Source organism: Camelus dromedarius, chromosome 31 (assembly GCF_036321535.1).
Source record: "Camelus dromedarius isolate mCamDro1 chromosome 31, mCamDro1.pat, whole genome shotgun sequence".
Classification (NCBI taxonomy): domain Eukaryota; kingdom Metazoa; phylum Chordata; class Mammalia; order Artiodactyla; family Camelidae; genus Camelus; species Camelus dromedarius.
In genome coordinates this window covers 9,873,891-9,888,140 of record NC_087466.1, presented here as the reverse complement: position 1 = coordinate 9,888,140, position 14,250 = coordinate 9,873,891, and the positions used below count along the sequence as shown (strand labels likewise).

The following is a 14,250-nucleotide window of genomic DNA, read 5'->3' as shown; positions in this document are numbered from 1 at the left end:
CGCATCCTAGGCACAGGACACATGAGCCGACGTTGCAATTATTGCATTTCTGACAAGTTCCCAGGTGATCCTGATGCGGCTGGTCTGGGGACCACAGTTTGAGAACCATTGGCTTAGACTAGTAAAAGCCTACTCCTGGATCCGGGGAGTGGGTAGATACCTAAACAACCTTAGAATTCTGTTAGGAAGGAAGAAGGAAGATATGGAGGCTGGGTAGGTAACAGGCGAGGTCCACAGCAATCAGCATGCCACGAAATAAAAGTAAAACAGTGCCTGGTACGGCAGGCATTGTACTAAGCAACACAACACGCATGGGCTCATCCAACGGCCATAACAACCACTGAAGTAGGTACTACTTCAGCCTGATCTTGCAGAAGGGGAAACTGAGGCACAGAGAGTGTGTGCCTTGCCCGAGGCCACACAGTTTGTATGTCCCAGAGCCAGGTCTCGTCCCTTCTAACTCTACGTCCTTATTTTAACCGCAATGGTTGTGGCTGGACTCTGTAGGTGCTCAATACACGTATCTTGGCTCAGTGAATGAATGAGTGTTCGAACAGTGCTTTCCAGGAAGTAGACCCCAGCTGCAGCCCCTCCTCCTGAGAGATAGGAAACAACATGGACCAACATTGACAACTAAAACCTCCAGGAAGTGGCTGGGACAGGGCCAGAGAAGGCAGGGTTGGGAAACTGACGGCAGCCATTGTAGCCCAGGGGATCTTGGTTGGTTTCAGGGGCTGGAGAGGTCAGTTGGAAAGACTCCCCAGTCACCCAAAGTGAATAGAAGTTGGATTACTTGGATCTTCAGATTGGCAGCCTTGTAGACTCTGCCCCCAACCACCCATTTCTTGTTTCTGGAGGGGATGAGTCACTGCTGTACTGACTTTCTGGTTGAAACAAAGAGCAGAGTGAGAGAGCTGGAAGGGAGGGAGGGAGAAAGGCAGGGAGGGAGGGAGAAAGGGAGGGAGGGAGGGAGGGAGAAAGGAAGGGAGGGATGGAGGGAGAAAGGAAGGGAGGGAGGGAGGGAGAAAGGGAGGGAGGGAGAAAGAAAGGAAGGGAGGGAGGGAGAAAGGAAGGGAGGGATGGAGGGAGAAAGGAGGGAGGGATGGAGGGAGAAAGGGGGGAGGGAGAAAGGAAGGGAGGGAGGGAGGGAGAAAGGAAAAGAGGGAGGGAGGGAGGGAGGGAAGCACCTCTTAACATAAAAAGGAGCCATGTCTTTGGTGGAGCTAGCAGCGTTTAAAGAAACTGTGAAACTGCAGCTGTCTGAGACTGGACCTCATTAATCATCAGATAATCAAAGGAAGCAGCTCTCATAGGGTCTCAGTGTGGCTTCTTCCTGAGCGAACTGTGCCGGGGTGGGTGGGCAACCCCTTCCTCTGTCTCTGGCTAAAAACATCTTTTTATTTACTTGCCCTTGAGGCAAAGAGACAAATGCACAAAAAAAATGCGGGCACCCATAATAAGGAATTCTGCTGCGCCCTCAGTTCTGTTATCCAGTTGGTGAGCCTTGAAGCCATGAGGAACACAGCGGGGAAAGACATAAAAATACCTTAATTTGGGGCCTGTATCTGCAACTGTGTGTCTAAAGCAAGTCACTCCCCACGCATGGGCCTCAGGTTCCTTCTTTATAGTGAAGGAGGCTGAGGTGGGATTGGACACTAGCTGATATTAAGAGCTACCGTTTATTGAATTCCCCAAATTAAAGGGCAAGTGGGTTTTTGTCCCTTGGGTCTGTTCTAATCAGTTAGCAGGCACATGGATGTGAGGAGTCCGAAGGCCCAGTGGGACAGCACTGTGATCAATTAGTGATGTCTGCCACGGACACAGGCAGCAGGGTGGCCACGTGAGCCTAGCACACTCCACGAGGAAGGGGGCTGAGGTGGCCCCAGGCACCAGACACAGCACCTGGCCTATCGCAGACACTCAATAAATATTTCTTGAGTGGCTGAGCTGGATGGATGAGGATAAAACCTCCCTGTTTCCAGTTCTGCAACTCTCGCATCTGGTCTCCAGACCAGCAACTGATTTTACTGATAAACGTTCTTTGTTTGCCCCAAAAGTCAATGAAGGTCGTTAGCTTAGGATCCTGACTCCCCTTGGAAGAGGATGTTATCCTGCCACCAAGGGCAGTCATTCTTACGGGGTTCCCAGGAGGTAGCCCTGTAGAACGTAGATGTCTTCGTGTTTATAATGGATCTCAGAAGAGAAAGCTATGGATTTTAAACAGATTCATACATGGGTGTTCAGCCATTAGTGAATCTTGTGAAGTCTAAAGACATTTAGGCACCTTCTAGAATAGTGGTTCTCAATGCAGAGGAGGTAGTGGGGAGGATGTTGCCTCAACTCCACCCAGGGGACACATAGCAATGTCTGGAGACATTTTTGGTTGTCATGACGACGGGGAGGGTTGCCACTGATATCTACTAAGTAGAGGTCAGAGATTCTGCTCGATAACCCGCAGGACAGAGGACAGTCCCCATCATGAAGAATGACCAGTTCCAATGTGTACCTAGTGCCAAGGCTGAGAAACTAGGAACCCAGAATAAACACACAGACCGTGCCAAGTTGCAGTATTGTGAACAGTGAGTTTTTCAGCCTCTTCCTCCATCAACAGGGATCACTCAATACTCATTTTGATACTTACCTAAGGGGTCGTTTGGACAAATGAAATATTAATACAGCACCATTGGTACAGCATGGGCTCTGAGGCCTATCTGCTTGGGTTCAAATCCCAGCTTCTCCACTTAGGGGCTGCATGACCTTGGGCAAGTTACTCAACCTCTCTGTGCCTCAGTTTCCTCATCCGTAAATGGGATAACAATAGCCTTCCCCACGGGGCTGTTCTGAGGAGGAAATGACCTTTGTAAAGAAATGTTGGCACAGAGAACATGTTTCATCAGTTTCCTTTTTTTTTTTTTAATTATTGTTTTGGGGGAAGGTAATTAGGTTTATTTATTAATTTATTTTTAAAGAGGTACTGGGGATTGAACCCAGGACCTCAAGCATGCCAAGCATGCACTCTACCGCTAAGTTTTACCTTCCCCCTACAGTTTCCATTATTAATCCTATGATTCGCCAAGCTCATGGTGCCAACAAATGGCAATGCCAGTGTTAATATGCAGGTGTGTATGGTGCCTGAGTTCACATCCTTCTCCCTGACCTTGGCTGCTGGGAGACATAACCGAATGATTTCCTAGAATTCAGTGGGTCAGTTGAACATTCATCCGCCCCAAACAGATGAAGCCTGGGGCGGGGGCTGCCTGCTCTCTTGACCAGCTTGCTAAATTCCACACCCAGTGTAAAGTTGGCATGGCCATGACTGGAGAGAGAGGGAGACAGCCCCCCTCCTCCTCCACCAGATTGCAGAGCCTCCTTCTCCCCAGCATGGAATTCTGGCTCCACCTTAGGGAGCGTGGATCCGGCTCTGATTATAAAGCCTCCCCAGATCCCCTCCAGGACCAGCAGTCGAGCCAGACAGCCGGCGAGCCTTGGCAAACTCCGAGAACCTCCTCTTAGCTCCTTGCTCTGCCTCGGCCCAGCTGCAAGGTTTCTGAGGACGTCCACTGCGTGACTTTGCAGGAGAATCACATAAGGGGTTAGGACTCAGCGGGCCACTGGGATTCCTACGAAAGTTTCTTCAGCCTGGGGACTTGTGGCAGCCCCGGAAGGGAAGGGCGCCAGTGGGTGTGCGGTCTTGCAGGGATGGAGATAAATGCATCCAGGTTCATAGCCTAGTCCCTCCCTCCCCCATCAAGCAACGTAAACTTGGGCAGATTGCTTTGCCTCGCTGAGCCTCAGTTTTCCTATCTGCAAAATAGGACTGACAACAGTAGGAGCTCAAAGGATTGTTGGGAGGATTAAATAAGAAAATGTATATGGGGGAGGGAACTAGAGTGCAAGATCCTGGGTTCAATCCCTAGTACCTCCATTAAAAAAAAAAAAAGATGGAGGAGGGTATTGCTTAGTGATAGAGCATGTGCTTAGCATGCACGAGGTCCTGGGTTCAATCCTCGGTACCTCCATTAAAATAAATAAGTAAATAAATAAACTGAATTACCTCCCCCTCAAACAAAACCCAAAATGAACAAACAAAAAACACCAAAAACCTAAATAAATAAATAATATTTTTTAAAAAGGAGAAAACATATATAATACACCTAGAACAGTATTCACTGATACGTGGATAGCCCAAGATCAATGGTAACTACTACTGGTTGGGACTCAAAAAAAAAAAATTTGGAAAATGATCAGGTCACCATCTAGTTCAAAGGCTATATGTCCATGTTATCTCGAAGGGGGAGAAGGAGGTGGGTGGCAGGCACTTGACCTCTCATTCCAATATCTGAAAATCCTCGGATTTCCTTGCCCTGTGACTCTCTTCTTGGTACTTGAGCATCATTGGAGAGGTGCAGGGGGCTTGAGTCAGACAGCCCTGCAGGTGACTGAGCAACGCTCGTAGCAGTGAGGTCAGCACACTTCTTTGGGGTTGCCCGCCCGGCACCCAAGTGGCAGCAAGACTCTCTGCTTCTTGGAGCAGAAGCTTGGAGCCTTTCCAGGTGACAGGTTGCAAACTGCTGAGCCCTGAGCCAAATGAGGCCCCCAGGTGTGTTTCATTTAACCCCATGCAATGCTTCCTAGGGTTTTGAATCAGTTGCCTCCGTTTCAAAAGTGACATATTTTGCATCAAAATGAAAAGAGTTAAGGGTTTTTGAAAAGCTCAGTGCATGCGTGGATATTCTCTGCCAGAGGTAATGGGGAGCCATTGAAGGCCCTGGAGGAGGAGAGTGGCTCATTCCAAGTGTAGCTTTTAGGGTAGGGAATCTTGGCTTCAGTTTTGACTCTGCTGATCCTGAACAAATCGCTCACCTCCTTCGACCTTCCCTGTGCTGATTTGTAAAGTGGACCTGAAAATAACCACCTCTTCCCACAGGCCACTGTGAGGACCCAGTGTAAGGATGGGACAACAATTTTTAAAATGCAAATGAAAGGTCCACGAAGTCAGTGACTCTGGCTGTCACGTTTGCTAAGCACAGAACAAAGCCAAGTGCTTAGCAAACCGCAGGCCGTCAATAGGTGCATAGTAAATGGATGAATGAATGAATAACGTGTATTATTCAACTGGCAGGCACACAACAGGTGCTTGATACATGCATGGTGAACAAATGAATGAAGGGTACTTATCAGTACCTCTAGTGCCAGGCACACAACAGGTGTTCAGTACATGTATATTGAATGAATGTATAATATATATCCATATCTCGAGTGTCTGGCATACTGCAGGCACTCAATACATGCATATTGTTGAATGAATAACTGATGAGCAAATTAATGAATTATAATGTCTATGTGTCTATCTCTAAAGCCTGGTATACAGGGGATGCTTAATGAATATTGGAGGAAGGAAGGACAGAGGGAGGAAGGCAGGGGAGGGAGGGGTAACAATCTAAAAGACAGAATGGATATTAGGCAGAATGACAAGTGTAGTTAATGAGAAGCTGGAAGGACATTTCTGCCGAGTCCCTGAGCAGTGGTTGGACGAGGTTTCCTGGAAGTGCTCGTCCCTTTGCGATAGCCATGACAGTACTTCCAAATGGTTGCTGAGTCCTCATTTTCTGGGCAGCTGGAAAGCCCTGGCATCAGCGGGCAAATGCAGAGCCAGCTGCAGTCTGCTGTGACTGACAGAACAGGCATGGGGACACCCGGTGACCTCACCAGGATAACCCAGCTCCCAGGCAGCTTAGCTCCCATGCGCCAGTCTGGGCGCCCTCCTCTCTCCCCTCTCCTCCTCCCCTGCTCTGTTTTCCTTCCTTCCTTTTATGGTCTCTGCTGCTAATGATGTCTGGTTTCTGATTCAAGACTCTTTGGGTTCCAAAGAAGAAAGCCCCTATTAAGTTAGCTTAAGCCAAAAAAAATAGGAACTCAGTATATATGTGGCTGGTACCAATTTCATAGCCACGGGTTTAGGGGAACAGAAAAGTTGCTTTGTTATTGCAATAGATCCAGAGCTTCCTAGACTTTAATAATTCCTCCCCTACCTGGTCTCTTATGTGCTTAATAATCTTTCTTTATATCAGCATGTTTTCCTTTAAAAAAAAAATCTTAAATGCATGTTTTTGGAAAAGAAAACTTGACAAAGAGTCTCAAATGGGAAATCAATAGCAATTGCCCCTAAGTAGAAATCACTTGCAAAAATAAACACAATGAAAAACATTGTTATAGAATTCTAGCGGGTATGGTTGCCCCACTGCCCTCTCTGTTAAAAAGAGAAATTAGCAGGTGTTTAAAAAGTGGATATTTCCTTGTGGATATTATCAGCAGGATGAAAATTGAAAGGAAAAAGAAATCACTTTCTCACAAGGTGATGCAAAGTTATTTAAAATATTCTCTCACCTGAAATCATTTTCCAAAAGACCTGAAATCGTCTGGTAGACCTCCAAACTTCCTCTCTGGTCCCTTCTTCATTTTCACTTTAAAGCTGAAATTAGTATGTCTCACCTTCTCCCTGAAACATCTCTGGGTGGGCAGGCAGGAGGGTGAACTCTGGAGCTCTGGGAAGCGTGCTGCAGAGGGAGTGCTGCCAAGACCTCACGTGGCAGGTCTAAAATTCACATTAAATCTGCATTTTACTCCTGATACATTTGGTGTTGGCTGTGATATAAAAACTATTTTTTAACTCCATTCGCCCTTGATTTTTTTTCTCAGTCTCTAAGGGTAATGAACACTCCAGGACTATGCACCATAGTTTTTCCTGCAGTATTGTATCCTAGGTGGTTCTCAACCCCATCAAATACAATGTCCCCTTTATTTAAAAAAAATTATTAAATTTTTTATTGTGCCCCTCCTAATCCAGAAATAATTTCAAAGATAAAATAACCTAGCCACTTACACAATTAAAGAAAAAAAAAGAAATCAGAGGAGGAAAGATGTAGCTCAGTAGTAGAGTGCATGCTTAGCACGCACCAGATCCTGGATTCCATCCCTAGTACCTCCATTAAAAATGAATAAATAAACCTAATTACTCCCCCTCCCCAAAAAAGCAAACAAACAAGAAACCAAAACAAAATTAAAAACAAATAAACAAACAAAAAGAAATCAGTTATAATGCCCTAGCTAGGACATGAGGGAGAAATTTTTTAAAGGAGGTAATTAATAAAATAAGATTTACTTTCAATATGCAGATATTCACCCACAACTCTGCCTAGATACTAAAAGGAAGCCGTGAATATTTGCCCTGATGATAAATAAGTTTGGATTTAATGGAATCTCGCTGATGCTTCTTCTTTAGATCTGACATTTTGAAATAAGATTCAGATCAGTTTATTCATAGATACATATAGAAGCCCCATGACGGAAACTGACGTGTTCCCTCAGTCACTCCAGTATCACATGGTATCACAGTTTTCTGAAATGATGAACAATTTTTTAAAATTCTGGATAAAACAAAGTGTGCCTTCCTTTAATTTCCCTAGAAGTTGCATTCCTGAAAAAATAGTGTATTCAAACTATACCCACCCCCCAAAATCCTGTTCATCTGTAAACTGGAGTGCAGGTCTGGATGCAGATAATCACAAACCGTGTTCAGGTGCACGGTGGTCCAGCGGGAAGTTTGATCTGAGTCAGTACAGGACACAGGATAAGTCTTGATTGGGTTTCATGCGCTATGGGACATCTAAATTTCCTGGGACCTGTCTATTAAATGCCAATCACTGGGGCAACCAAGAATGCCCCACAATTTCCCCAGACACCCCCTAGGGGTTGGCACCACCCACACAGAGAACCCCAGGCACCCCCTTGGCTGAGTAGGTTACCCTCTAACATGACCCTCTTGGCGACTTTAAACAGGTGCAGGGGGTGTGTGCCCTGGAGGTGCTGAGAAGCCCTGTGACTAGATGTCTTCCTTCTCCGCAGGGGCTGAAGATCAGCGTGCTCTGGACTCTGTACTACGGCATCCTCAGTGCTTTCGCACCCGTGTACAGCTGGATACTGGTGCTCCGGGGCCTGGTGGGCTTCGGAATCGGAGGGGTCCCCCAGTCGTAAGTAAATACCCAGCTCTGGCCACCCAGCCAGGCAGCAGGTCAGCTATGTTCATGGCCTCAGAGGGATGCAAAGATGGTACCTACCCACACTAGGGCCTCTAGCCATGGTGTAGCCAGAGTATAGCATCATTGTCGGGATTGTAACAACGAACAGCCACCAAAGCAACACAAGAGCTGGAAGGTCATAGATGTAAAATAATAATAAAAATAACAGATCTAGCATTGATGGGACATTTATCTTTGACACAGCACAGCAGCTCCAGGATTTTGTGTCGTCAAATGATTGCAATCTCCATTTTACAGGTGAGGAAACTGAGGCTCAGAGGGTAAAATCATTTGTCCAAGCCACACAGAGTGCAGGTGGAACTAAGAAACTGACCTTGTGTACCTATAACATCTGTGTTCTTAACTGTCATGCTCTCTGCTCCTTCGTCCTTTCTCACCTGACCACGAATGAGACAGGGGATGGGGCTAATTACCTGTAAGTTATGTGTTATTTTGCTGTTGCTGATGTTCAGGTAGTGAGAGCAGCTGGACTTGCAGGAAGAAGTCACTGTCTCCTGGGAGACTGGGGAATTCTTTTTTTTCTTTTTTAAAGTGTAGTTGATTGACAATGTTAGTTTCAGGTGTCCATGTACATACATATATTTTTTTTTCAGACTCTTTTCCATTATAGCTTATTACAAGAAATTGAATATAGTTCCCTGTCCTATACCGTAGGTCCTTGTTGTTTATCTACTTTATACACAGTAGTGTGTATCTGTTCATCCCAAACTCCTAATTTATCCCGCCCCCTACTTTCCAACTGGGGAATTCTAAAACAGAGACTGGCAGATGGTGGCAGGTGGGCCGAATCTGACCTGCTCACTGGTTCTCTAAATAAAATTTTATTGATTGGGGGGGTGGGGGGTATAGCTCAGTGGTAGAGCACGTGCTTAGCATGCACGAGGTCCTGGGTTCAATCCCCAGTACTTCTGCTAAGTAAATAAATAAACATAATTACACCCCTACCAAAAAATGTTATTAGAAAACCACCACACAATGCACTGACAGATTATCTATGTCTGTTTCCATGCTACAGCCATTGAGTTGGGTAGTCTTGGTAGAGAATCTCTGGCCTGCAAATCTGAAATATTTACTGTTGGGTTGTTTATGGGAAAAGAGAGTGGACCCCACCCTAAAGGATGATGATTAAAGGCAATATTTAGTGTTTTAATAATTAACAGTGGCAGGTGCTATTCTAAAGAGTTTGCCCAGATTATCTCCTCTACTTCAGATTTCCACCCCTACTTCCAGTGGGTCACAGGGAGTGATGGCAGTGAACACTGTTCCTACTTCAGCCCTTTGATTTCCACAACCATGTGTTCTTTCTACAGAGCACCATATAATGGTCATTGATTGAAGAATGTATTTAGGGCACTGGGGGAGGAAGTTAGGTTTATTTATTATTTTTTTTTAAATGGAGATACTAGGGATTGAACCCAGGACCTCGTGCATGCTAAGCACGTGCTCTACCACTGAGCTATACTCTCCCCACTAAAGAGTGTATTGTGTCCTGGAAAACAGTGCCCTGTCCTCACAAGGCATCATCTCCAGGCTAACACCTCTGCAGGACCTACAAAAGGCTCTTCCATCTCTCAGGCCAGCAGCTCCAGGGTGGCATGTTATGTGAAAGGACCAGTGGATTCCATGGTCAGATGTTCACTGCCGCATCTCCTTTGTTTCATATCGGCTCCCTTGGTCCCATGCGCTGTGGGATCATGGGTCAATACATCAAATACTTTGAAAACCCTTGGCTAATAGTGCTGCCTGAAACCCTATGGGCAGGAAAGGCAAACCAATTCCCAGAAGATGTACCAGTTCTGTTCAAGTTGATTCACTGCTCCTTCCAAAATGGAAGATGTCCAATGTAAACAACTCGGTTTCATCCTGGGGGCTCCATGTTGGTCTCTGCTGCTGGCAGACTGGCTCTTTGGCAACAGAAATGGTGAGATTGGCTTTGGTGGGTGAGGACTAGGGTGTCGCACCGCAGCACCCCTGCCCTCCGAGGGTCAACAGTTCGGTAATTGACTTCTTGAGCTTCTGGAGTGTCAGGATTGCGGAGGGCTGGGAGAAGTGACCTCGAAGGAGAATGCTAATGCAGAAGCAGGGTGTTTAAATCCTGGGCTTTGAAACCAGGCTCCCTGGGTTCGAATCCTGGCTCTGTCACATAATAGCTGTGCATCCCTAGGCAAGTCACTAAGCCTTTCAACGCCATTTCCCCATCTCTAAAATGGGGATAATAGCATACCTACCTCACAGGTCTCTTAGAATATTAAATGGCAACACATATGAAGTGCCCAGGATAGCGTCCGGCAGGGCACTCAATATATGGTAGCATATGGTCTGCCAAAGTCTTTGACAAGAGGGTCAGGCGTCAGCGAGATGGACAATGGACTCGGTATGGAGGAAGGGAGATGTGACCACGTGGACGAAACACAGGAACAAATCCAGTCTCTTTCCGCCACTTTAAAGGCTGGAAGGACAGTGAGTGGCTTTCAGTTCAATTCAGTCCTTCCCTCCTGTTTTCGTTATCGATCTTCCAGGGCTGTGAAGAGTAGGCATTTGACTGGTACTCCTGGATCTGGGATGAGATTATAAACCACTGGAGCTTAAAGAAGAGGCCACTAAGCCAAGTCGATTAATCTGGGCTGGCAGGGGCTGTGGCCAATGTGGTCAGTCCACTGCTGCTGGCCCAATGCCAGGAATTCCTGCAGATACAGCCACTGCCCCATTCATGAGCCACTCATTGACGAGGGGACAGTTTTCCCCTTGTGGCTGGAAGGCGTGAGCTCACAGAAGTACACATTCAATTTCCTTCCCAGGGATGCCCAGGTAGACGGCAGCAGAACCAGCTTCTAAACAGCCACCTGGATTTTCTTTCCATATGAGGGAAGGGAAAGGAACCAGGTATTCAGAATGTCCCCAGTGATTCTTTTTTCTTTCTCTCTTATTTTTAAAAGGAGATTTTTGTGTATTATTATTAATGGGAAATTTTTTTTTATTGAAGTATAGTTGATTTACAATGTTTTAGTTTCCGGTGACAGAATATATTATTCTGTACATATATATTCTTTATATATACAGTTATGCATCTATATATTCTTTTTCATTATAGGTTATTACAGGGTATTGAATATAGTTCCCTGTGCTCTACAGCTGGACTTTGTTGTTTATCTATTTTATATACAGTAGTTAGTATCTGAAAATCCCAAACTCCTAATTTATTCCTCCCACACCACTTTGGTAACCATAAGTTTGTTTCCTATGTCTATGAGTCTCTTTCTGCTTTGTAAATAAGTTCAATGTGTCATTTGCACATGTAAGTGATATCATATGATATTTGTCTTTCTGTCTGACGTATTTCACTTAGGATGATAATTTCTATGTCCATCCATGTTGCTACAAATGGCATTATTTCATTCTTTTGTATGGCTGAGTAGTATTCCATTGTATATATATACCACAACTTCTTTATCCAGTCATCTGTCGATGGATATTTAGATTGCTTCCATGTCTTGGCTATTGTATATAGTGCTGCCATGAACATTGGGGTGCATGTATCTTTTCGAGTTAGTTTTCTCCGGATATATGCCCAGGAGTGGGATTGCTCTGTTTTTAGGTTTTTAAGGAATCTCTGTACTGTTGTCCACAGTGGCTGCACCAAACTGCATTCCCACCGGCAGTGTAGGAGGGTTCCCTTCTCTCCACACCCTCTCCAGCATTTATCATTTGTGGACTTTTGAACGATGGCCATGCTGACCCGTGTGAGGTGATACCTCACTGTAGCTTTGCTTTGCCTTTGTCTGATAATTAGCAATATTGAGTATTTCTTCATGTGCCTGTTGGCCGTCTCCACGGTGACTCTTGTTCAAGACGGTGGCCTGCAAAGCACTGTGTTCCCCTCCCTCTTCCACATTTTCTGGAAATGACATAAAAGGCATAGAAAAGAAAATAAATCTTACACAGTGCTGGAAAGCAAGAGAAAGGTGCCATTAGCTGAAGAGAAATTTCAAGGGACCTCTAGAAGATTGTAAGCAGATGGGATTCTAATGGCAGAGTAACTAGAGGAGAGAAAAAAACAGCTCCTAAAACCACAAAGGGAAGCGATCTTCAGGGAAAGAGGACAGGACATCAGGGAAATAAAATGAAGGAAACAGGGCAGCTGGGAGGGCCTTTCCCCCTTTTTCTATGTCGTGAGGGTCCTCAAATTGCCTACCTGCCCCCACACCCCAAATGTCATGCCTCTCCATTTAGCTGTTCATCTGTTTAATGCCGCTGTAGACCTTCTGCCTGATAATTGAGCTATTACTACATTCCAGGCACCAGATCACGTGCTTTATACACATGACCACTTAAAACCTCACCAAATCTTAAGACGTAGATTTTATTACCTCAATTTCACAAGTGAGAAAACTGAAGCTTTAAAGAAGCCCCGTGTCTAAGGTCTCATAGTAAGTGGTTCAGATTTAAGCATCACTTGACCCTCCAAATGTGTTCTCTTAATGACTCCATTTGGTAGCTCTTTTGTCCGTGCAGAGGGCAAATAAAAACCACAAACAAAATTACAGAAGAAATATTTAGCCACTCAAGAGAATCGCTGGTTTCCCAGTACTTTCCCTCCAGCGATTTACGTAAAAATAATTGTCTTAATTGTGCCATGCTCTTATCTAGCTATAAAAATGGCTCCCCTAAGTTCATGAATCAGAAACATTTAATTGAATATATCTTTTATGTAATTAAATAACTAAGAGTTTCCATTCATTTGGAAGGATTTTACCCAATTGTACCATCTCACAAAAATAAATGAATACTATCTTGCTGTATAGTTTTTAAAAGCTCAACAATCAGAAGTCCTTATAAAGGACTCTGAATTTTTAGTGTAAATTCAGATCATGTTATTTAAAACATTTTAACTGAGAAAAATGTCCTTCTTTCACTTTAATTGAGATGTAATTGACACTCAGTGCTGTGTGCGTTTAAGGCATACAGTGTTAAGACTTGACTTGCGTATCTTGTAAATTGATTACCACAGTAAATTACAGCTACCGATCATCAATTCATATGCAAATTAATAAGGAACCCATCCATCTGCCCTAATTTTTGCCTAACTCCTTGTCTCCCACTATTTCCTCTTTCTTTTCCTCTTCCCTTCCAAAGTAGGGGTTCACACCGGTTCTTAGTAATAACAACATTAATAGTGATGATAATAGTAATGTCAGTGGAGTGCTTCCCAAGTGCAGGTGCCGTGCTAGGCCCTCTCTTCACACTACCTCATCCTGTCCATTGAACAAGCCTACTGCTCCCATTTTACAGATGAGAAAACTGAGGCTCAGAGATCCTGAGTGACTTGCCTAAGGTCAGATGGTTATTCAGTGGAGTGTAGCGTTACCTTTTGCTTTGTAACAAACCACCCCAACACTCACGGCTTAAAACGACAACAATTTATTGAATTCATGATTTTGTAGTTCAGTGATTCAGTTGTTCTGGTCTTGACGAGGCTGACTCGTGTCTCTCGTCAGCTGGTGAGTTGGATGGGGACTGGCGACAGCTGAGTCATCTCTGTTCCACAAGCCTCTGATGCTCCAGCTGGCTAGCCGGGCCCCCAGGTCAGATGGCATCTGGGCAGGAGTCCAAGAGAACAAGCAGAAGCCACAGAGTCTCCTGAGGCCCAAGCTTGGAACTGGCACTCCTACAACATTCTCTTGATCAAAAGCAAGTCATGAGGCCAGATTCAAGGGATGGGGAAATGGACTCTGGATGGAGTGAGCAGCCAGCTCGCAGGCAGCACAACAGTGGGGCAACTTTTGCAAACCATCCCCCGAGTGGAGAGACTGGGTTCACACCCAGCTCTGCCTAAGGCCAGAGCACTTTTATCTGAACAAATACCATGAAAGTGTTCTGAGCTTTTAAAGTCCGGCTAAATCACTCATGTCCGCTGGGTCCCTGGTCCTGATTCAGAGATGATTCTGGGAATGTAGAACTGGTGGTTCTGGAAGGGTTCTGTTCCCTTTCATTGAAACAGGAAAGAGGAATCACACTTAGGAGGCCAAATAATTACATTTTCTGCCTCTGGGGTACATCAAGAAAGAACACACTTTAATCCAAGCAAGGGATCAAAAGTGGGTTGAATGTAACTTTATTTTTATCATTACAAACAATACATTTTTGTTTGAGA

At 45.0% G+C, this 14,250-nt stretch overlaps 1 protein-coding gene across 1 annotated transcript in view; it reads left to right on the top strand.

Annotated features, from left to right (window-relative positions):
* Positions 1 to 14,250, top strand: part of SVOP (SV2 related protein) — a 60,866-nt gene that overhangs the window by 21,264 nt on the left and 25,352 nt on the right. Inside the window, exon 6 of the mRNA XM_010999141.3 lies at positions 7,906 to 8,030. Coding sequence (XP_010997443.1) covers positions 7,906 to 8,030 — 125 coding nt within the window. The remainder of the gene's footprint in view (positions 1 to 7,905; positions 8,031 to 14,250) is intronic.